The following is an 8,797-nucleotide window of genomic DNA, read 5'->3' as shown; positions in this document are numbered from 1 at the left end:
CGAATGGGGTGGACTGGCCAATCGGGATAAGGTAACTTAGACGTAGGGGGCGAGGTGTGGCGCTCACGGGAAAGTGAATGGATGAAACAGAAAGTCTTAGAGAAATGTATTAAATTATTCTGATCATTTGTTTTTATTAGAAAGTTCTTAGTTTTTTGTTTTGCTTTACTATTTTTTTAAAGAATATAATTGTATATTATATCATTATGAATGGATTTTTACTCCGCCACGCGGACTCTCAACCAACCCCCGTCGCTGAGGAGGGTGATGACGGAATCAGAATGGGCGGGACCGAATGGGGTGGACTGGCCAATCGGGATAAGGTAACTTAGACGTAGGGGGCGAGGTGTGGCGCTTACGGTAAAGTGAATGGATGAAACAGAAAGTCTTAGAGAAATGTATTAAATTATTCTGATCATTTGTTTTTATTAGTAAGTTCTTAATTTTTTGTTTTGCTTTACTATTTTTTTAAAGAATATAATTGTATATTATATCATTATGAATGGATTTTTTAAAGTTTTTTTTTCTTATTTAACCCCTTTAGTTTGCATTTTATTTACAAGGGGTGCCATATAAATTCTTGATTGTATTTATCCTGTAATGCAGTTTATGATTATATGTTGAAAAGACATTTATTGTTTTGAAATTGTTTTTGATTGTATTTGAACTTTTTTATTTATTCTTAATGTTTTATTTGAGAATTTCTTTTCAGGACACTACCATTGTTGAGGTAGTAAGGTAGTAGAAGATTAAATGTATAATTTTATGACAATAATCCTCTTTCAAGAGTATATAATTTTATGATTTAATAATTTTTACTTATTTAATATGTAGTAAATATTACATTAATAAATAAAGATGGTCAAAGACAATAAAACATTCTCTGGACTGTTGCCCCACCCTATGCAATTTAATTTTAAGTTTGTTTTAGTGACTGTCGTTTCAGTGGGATAGTCTTGGTTTATCGAAAAAGCTATAAGGTTTACAACTATATGTGACCCTGGACCACAGTAAGGGTTTTTTAATTTAGATATATATACATCACCTGAACGCTGAATAAATAAGCTTTCCATTGATGTATGGTTTGTTAGGATGAGACAATATTTGGCCGAGATACAACTATTCAAAAATATGGAATCTGAGGGTGCAAAAAAATCAAAATATTGAAAAAATCGCTAAATGAAGTTCTTAGCAACGCATATTATTAATCAAAAATGAAGTTTTGATATATTTACGGTTGGAAATTTACAACATATCTTCATGGAACTACATCACCTGAACGCTGAATAAATAAGCTTTCCATTGATGTATGGTTTGTTAGGATGAGACAATATTTGGCCGAGATACAACTATTCAAAAATATGGAATCTGAGGGTGCAAAAAAATCAAAATATTGAAAAAATCGCTAAATGAAGTTCTTAGCAACGCATATTATTAATCAAAAATGAAGTTTTGATATATTTACGGTTGGAAATTTACAACATATCTTCATGGAACATAATCCTTACTTAATATCCTAATGATTTTTGGCATAAAAGAAAAATCAATCATTTTGACCCATACAATGTATTGTTGGCTGTTGCTTCAAATATACTCGTGCTACTTATGACTGCTTTTGTGCTCCAGGGTCTCATATAACTATAAAGCTATAAACTTAACTACAAAGCTCAATGGGTCTGTGAGTGTCTCTTCAAAACTTTAAATTTAGTAAATAAAATGATTTATCAAGGCTTGTGTATGTCTTTAATGGGAAGGTCTGACCAATCCCTGGCTGAGCTGACAATGACGTCAAGACAAGGCCCACCGCCGCAAGCTGCTGTAGCCGCTCTCTGATTGGCTGCGCGAAAGGCACTGTAAGTGACGTCTGTTACTATTGGTTCTACAGATCAGTGAGTGCAGTTACTTATAATGGACAGAGGAGGAGCCAGAGGGGCAATTAAATATTACATTTTCTAATCTAGGATAAAAACACATTGACCTAAGTAATAAATTAGCAGTCTGCTGTTTTTGTTGGTTACAGACATAAAGTAATACGTTTAGGAACTTCTGTCATGCGCTGCAATAGCAAGGAAACGCATATGGAGTGTTATGCAATGATTCTGAAATCTTACAATGTCATGCTTATATGGCTAAATAGTTGCTGAGCTGACATTCACAGCCGATTGGACGGTCAGAGGCTTTAAAGCACCTTTACGTTAAATAACCTTATATATCCTTTTGCAATTTGACTAATAAGAATATATTATAAAATAAAAAAAATAAAAAAATAAAGTTGAGGGGTTGTTATTGAAAATCCAGTCCAAATAATGCGTCAATGCATTATAAAAAAATGATAACGCAAGATCAGGGCCAGTGCCTCGATTCTTGAGTGCATGAACTGGAAAATACCTGATTTAAAATTCATAATACACTTTGCATTTTAAATCCGTATCGTTATAAAATCTAAAACCCTTATAGTCTATGCAAAACATATTTGCATATTAAAAATATATATCCTACTAGGGATTCTTCGGTGTAGACAATGACCCAATGTGTCCGGCCAATGGGAGCAGCAGCGGAATCCGTCATGCGTGATCAGACGGTGAGAGGAGGAGAAACGCGCTTCTGTGACTGATCGCCTTTATTTTGGAGTAATAACTGCTGGAATAAGAGCGTTTTATTTCCATGTGGTCTGTACTGAGTTTCACTGCATCCATGTATAAGCATTTACCCGACCGCCTTCAGGGTCATTGGCTCTGCGTTTGTTGAACGGTGAGTTTTATTATTTTTCCGCTTTTTTACGGCAATCTTCCGGCAAAACCGTTACTTATGATCTGTCAGTGTTATAATCAGTTTGTCTTATTAATTTGTGCAACAGTGACGTTGCGCCATAGATAAAGTACTTGTGTTTTTAAATATAACACTTTTCAGAGTGTCATTAATTTAAGAAACTTCCGCATTTGCTGTGTGTTTCTACAACATGGAAATATTTCTTTCAGAGTTTCCGCTAGCAAACTGATCGGTGTAGGAAACAAATTGATTGCAGTGACATTCGTTTTGCGTTATTTGCGAACTTTTCTGCCTTTTTAAAGATTGTTATTGTTGCTTGAAGGGTTTAGCACATTTGTGCTTCCTGCTTTGGTGACTTCCTTTGCATAAAGTGAACGTTAACTCGTATTAAATGGTGTGTTAGATAATGTAACACGGTAACAACTAGAATATATCTAGAAATGTCTCAATAAATAAAAAAGTAATATTTGGTGTGCGCATTTCTCCAGAAGCATATTTTCATGTTCACCTGCTATTTTAAAAGCTGGTGTTGATGGAGTCCTGTGCAATTATGGATTTTTTTTTATTTTTTTTATTTTTTGAGATAGATACTTAAGGTCTAATCAATGAATTGTAATATTTATAGATTTTTTTATTATTGTTTATTCACTCATTCATTGCCAAATATTCAGGATGGGGGCGGGGTTAATAGTTAGACTATAAATCATTCATTGTCAAAACATTGTGATGGTGATCTATGGTGGTTTTTAATATATGTGCATGAAAATAACCAGCCCTAGTCCTTTGTGTTTACAAATTTAGCATTGGTTATGGAACACCAAGCCAGTGATGATGAACCACCAGTAGTACGTAGAGAGGAAAACAAGAGGAGAAGAAGAAAGATGAAAGCATTTACATCTACCTCAGCTGTATCGACAGATCATATAGCTGTAGAGTTTGTACTTCCCACCACCAATAAAAACAGCAGGAACCCAGACACATTGCATATAGACGTGACTGGCAATTGGACGGTAGAGCAGGTGAAGGTTCAGATTTGGCACAGAGCAGTAACCACTAAATTATGCCCTGAATTTTACCAAAAATACTCTCCGGACCACCAATGATTCTGAAATCTTACAATGTCATGCTTATATGGCTAAATAGTTGCTGAGCTGACATTCACAGCCGATTGGACGGTCAGAGGCTTTAAAGCACCTTTACGTTAAATAACCTTTATTTACATTAAATAAATACATTATATTAAATTAAGTTAGAAATGATATATATATATATATATATTCCAAAATCTTGCATAATAAAGCAATTGCATAATCTTGTCTAAAGACGATTTAAAAATATTCTACAATACTTGCCATTTCTATCATACAAATAGCCTAACCTATCCCTAACCCATATATGTGTAGATGAGCTGTAAATCTAAATTATTAATGTGTGCCTCTAACACGCCACTAGAGGACACTATTGCACAAGTAACAAAGTGAAAGTTTGACATACTGGGCGAATAACACGGACTTTAAAACTTTAATTAGATCTTAAAACTTTGCTTGCATCAGTTTTTGTGTTGCTGACAAGTAAACAACTCTGGTATGAGATCTACGACAAGCAGCAGGTATTCCAAACCCTTGACTGTATCAGATATTGGAAAGCATTGAGAAAAGAGGTCGGGAAGATTCACCTGGTTGTTAGAACGCAGCCTACTGAGGATTCGCTTCAATATCAACGGTTTCTGAACCACCTAATCGGATATGATGTTACAGATGTCAGCAACGTCCACGACGACGAACTGGAGTTCACGCGAAGAAAGCTACTGACCCCTCGGAAAATTGAGCTGTCTGATCGAGATCCCAAACTCTACTCGATGGATCCATGGATGACCACAAAGCCTCTTCCTGAATACCTGCTGAGCAAAATAAGCAACAATCACATCCTGGTAGTGATACACAAGGACACAACAAGCCAGACTATTAAGGTGTCTATAGATGACACACCTGTCCAGGTTCTTCAGAGCTTCTTTGCCAAGATAACAAATAAGCGAGCAATTTTAGGCATATCTGAAGACGTCAGCGAATCCGATTTTGTCTTGAGGGTTTGTGGAAGAGAGGAATACCTATATGGCAACTACGCAATCAAAGATTTCCACTGGATCAGACAGTGTCTTAAAAATGGTGAAGAGATCCATCTGGTTTTAGAGCGTCCTCCAGACCCAGAACAAGACGTGGTCCAAAAAGAGGACTGGTCTCAGGTCGATGACTGCACCGGTGTCGCTGGTACTCATGAACAACTGACCATCACTGAGAAAGACCACGAGAAGGTGTTTACCATCTCCCTTTGGGACTGCAATCGTAAATTCAGGGTGAAGATCTTGGGGATTGACATACCAGTGCTGCCACGCAATTCCGAGTTGATTGTGTTTGTAGAAGCCAGTATTTTCCACGGACAACAGCTGCTGGCCCAAGAAAGGACAACTTCCAAACCCTTCACAGAGGAGGTGCTCTGGAACACCTGGTTGGAGTTCAACATAAAGATCAAGGACTTACCCAAAGGTGCCCGACTTAGCCTGCAGGTGTCGTGTGGAAAAGCGCAGACTCAAACGTCCAAGGAAAACGAATGCAAAAACAAGAGCCGCTTGCTATACTATGTCAACCTGCTAATGGTGGACCACCGCTCCCTGCTCAGGCAGGGCGAGTTCATCTTGCACATGTGGAAGATGCCTGAGAAGAGTGAAGACAACAGCAGCGTTAACGCAGACAAACTCACGTCCGCAACCAACCCGGACAAGAACAGCTCCATGGCTGTTGCCATTCTCCTGGACCAGTACTGCTACCCTGTGGCTCTTCCCAAAAGCAAGGATTCTCCGGACTCGGAAATGGAAGGGGAGCGAGGGCAAAGAGAGATGCCCAACCATATGCGTAAACAGTTTGAGCAGATAATTGCTACCGACCCTTTGCATCCGCTCAGCTCCGAAGATAAAGAATTGCTTTGGCACTTCCGGCAAGAGTGCATGAAGGATCCCAAAGCCTATCCGAAGTTTCTTTCCTCAGTTAAGTGGGGCAAACAAGAGGCTGTAACGATAACGCACCGTCTTCTTGAAAGGAGCACCGTTTGGGACCGAAGCTCGCTAGATGTTGGTTTGGCTTTACAGTTAATGGACTGCCACTTCTCTGATGAAAATGTGCGCACTATGGCCGTCCGGAAGTTGGAGACTCTGGCAGGTGACGATGTCCTGCGGTACCTCCTGCAGCTTGTTCAGGTGAGGCTCGGGTATTTACAACACACTGTGGTTGCTTCTGCATAACTGCTCAGACATAACAACTCAACATTAACAAAGAAACTTCAGCTGGCTATTAAAATCAGCATGCAAACATTTACATAAAATGAACCATGTAATGGGACATTTCTGTGCAAGTCAAAGGCTGATGATACACGGAGCAACTTTTTGAGCAATGTTGCCGGGCAACTTTGGGCAATGCTGCCATCAACGGCAACCAGGTGAGACAGGACCCACGACCGATCTAAAATATCCAGATAGAAATTTGTTACCCATTCTCAATGGAAAAGTGCCCAAGAAATATTGCTCAAAAAAGTTGCCTGGCAAAATTGCTCAAAAAGTTGGTGTATCATCAGCCAAAGAATATTAATCTTTGTTGCTGCTTATTTGTTTTGTAGGCTGTAAAATTTGAACCGTACCATGACAGCGCACTCGCCAGGTTTCTTCTCAAACGTGCGCTCAGAGTAAGTCAGAACCTCATCCCTCGTCTACAGTCAGTTTGTATGTTTTTAAAGAGTTTCCGGGTTTAACTCCTGTGACTCCTTCACAGAGCAAGCGGATCGGCCATTTCTTGTTCTGGTTCCTGCGTAGCGAAATCGCTCAATCCATGCACTATCAGCAGAGGTATGCCGTAATACTTGAAGCTTACCTCCGTGGCTGTGGTGAAGCCATGCTGCAGGACTTCAGGAAGCAGGTGGAGATGACAGAGGCCTTGCACAAAGTCACTCGTGAGATTAAGCAAATGTCTGCTGAAAAGTATGACGTGTCAGCACAAGGTGATAACTACAGGCAGTGTTTGTCCCTAGCGTATTGCAATAGGCAAATGCAGTACATATCTAATGTTGTGGGAACAATGTAGTTGTTTTTCAGCTGCGTCAGAAACTGGAAGGTCTGCAGACTTCAGGGTTGCCAGACAGCTTTAAAGTGCCTTATGACCCAGGCCTACGGGCAGGGGCGCTTGTGGTACGTAAAACCATACGGCACACCAAAAAAAGATTTTCTTGTTTTCTAGTATAAATATCTAAACATTCTTGAATCAAGATGCATTTACTTGACAAGCAAAATGACTTAAGATATTATGTCTTGTTTTCTGAGAAAAATATCAAAATGTTATTTTTTGCTTAAAACAAGCAAAACTATCTGCCAATGGGGTAAGAAAAATTATCTTAATTCAAAGGCTAAACAATTGGCCCCATTGACTTTCACTGTGTCTTACTGGGATGAGTGGAAATTAATAATTTTGGTAATAAACACTAGTGTTGTCAGTTGAGCCTAACCATGAATATTCCTTTAATAGCCTCTAAAAGAATCCTCTAGAAGACACTTTTTTTAATCAATAGTCCTGGATAATGCACCCATTAATTATTGCACCATATTATGAATTGTAGATTGAACAATGCAAAGTGATGGCATCCAAGAAGAAACCCTTGTGGCTGCAGTTCAAACGAGCCGACCCCACCACCTTGTCGAGTGACACAATTGGGATCATCTTTAAAGACGGGGATGACCTTCGTCAGGACATGCTGATATTACAAGTAGACATCATTTAAATGCATGCTAGTAGTCATGACCAACATTATCAGTGCTGTCTCTCAAATAGACCATTGGTTCTCTCAGATTTTACTGATAATGGAGTCTATCTGGGAACTGGAGTCTTTGGATCTTTCCTTGTTACCATATGGATGTATTTCCACTGGAAATAAAATTGGTAATGGTGGTTGATGTGTTTCTTAAAAGTTATTAAGCAATAAAAAGTAACTGCTTTGAGTCAAATAACATGGGGAATTCCTCATGTTCCTCTGCTAGGAATGATTGAAATAGTGAAGGATGCCACTACTATTGCTAACATTCAGCAAAGTACTGTCGGGAACACCGGAGCTTTTAAAGATGAGATCCTCAGCCAGTGGCTTCGTGAAAAGTGTGTGAATGAGGATAAGGTATGTTATTTCCATTTATACTGTTGTATGTGCTAAAGAGGAAGGAAACCTCTCACTTCCTGGTGCATTAGAGTCTTTGTTTGGGGGAGTTTGCCTTTGTGGAGACCAAACACAGCACCTACACACATCCAGTGTGCTATTTTTAAACACTCGTGTACTCGTGTAAGTTCAGCTTCTGATAAGGGGGTTAGGTCATACGTCAGATGTTTGCTTGTTTGCATGCCTGTGTTTGCTTGATGCAAATGTGAAAAAGGTCAGGCATTGGTGATATGTTTGTGCATTTTTCCATCCCACACCACCTCTTCAGCACCAGCAGGCTGTTGAACGCTTTGTGTTCTCCTGTGGAGGGTATTGCGTGGCAACTTATGTCCTGGGCATCGGTGATCGTCACAATGACAACATAATGATTACAGAGACGGGTAATTATTGTTATTACTGGAACCTCTCTGCTAGAAAATGGCTGTTAAAGGAATATTCCAGGTTCTGTTCAAGTTAAACTCAAGTCGACAGCATTTGGGCCATAATTTTAGTTACCAAAAAAAAAAAATATATATATATATATACATACATACAGTGTGGTACTTACAATTGAAGTGAATCAGTTTTGTTATTGTTAAATAAAACTATTATCTGTAATTAAAATAAAACTGAAATAAAATAATAATATAACAATAATAAAACAATATTAATATTATATGAAAGACTTAAGCTTAAAATACTGAACCCTAAATAATAAAATAATATTAATAATTATTAATGTTATTTTTTTTAATTTAGGGTTCAGTATTTTAAGCTTAAGTCTTCCATATATATATATATAGCC

The 8,797-nt window shown here is 38.3% G+C and overlaps 1 protein-coding gene across 1 annotated transcript in view; it reads left to right on the top strand.

The window, feature by feature from the left end:
• The first annotated feature begins 2,531 nt into the window (after nt 1-2,531).
• LOC107705338 (phosphatidylinositol 4,5-bisphosphate 3-kinase catalytic subunit gamma isoform-like) overlaps nt 2,532-8,797 on the top strand; it is an 8,540-nt gene continuing 2,274 nt past the window's right edge. The window contains exons 1-10 of the mRNA XM_016508596.1: nt 2,532-2,751; nt 3,571-3,866; nt 4,322-6,019; nt 6,436-6,501; nt 6,588-6,813; nt 6,897-7,000; nt 7,426-7,572; nt 7,655-7,745; nt 7,844-7,974; nt 8,282-8,393. Coding sequence (XP_016364082.1) covers nt 3,579-3,866; nt 4,322-6,019; nt 6,436-6,501; nt 6,588-6,813; nt 6,897-7,000; nt 7,426-7,572; nt 7,655-7,745; nt 7,844-7,974; nt 8,282-8,393 — 2,863 coding nt within the window. The 5' untranslated portion in view covers nt 2,532-2,751; nt 3,571-3,578. The remainder of the gene's footprint in view (nt 2,752-3,570; nt 3,867-4,321; nt 6,020-6,435; nt 6,502-6,587; nt 6,814-6,896; nt 7,001-7,425; nt 7,573-7,654; nt 7,746-7,843; nt 7,975-8,281; nt 8,394-8,797) is intronic.

This window comes from Sinocyclocheilus rhinocerous, unplaced genomic scaffold (assembly GCF_001515625.1).
Source record: "Sinocyclocheilus rhinocerous isolate Xijiao unplaced genomic scaffold, SAMN03320098_v1.1 scaffold1526, whole genome shotgun sequence".
Taxonomy (NCBI): Eukaryota; Metazoa; Chordata; class Actinopteri; order Cypriniformes; family Cyprinidae; genus Sinocyclocheilus; species Sinocyclocheilus rhinocerous.
Note: the sequence above shows the minus strand (reverse complement) of the source record. Positions and strands in the feature narration are given on the sequence as shown.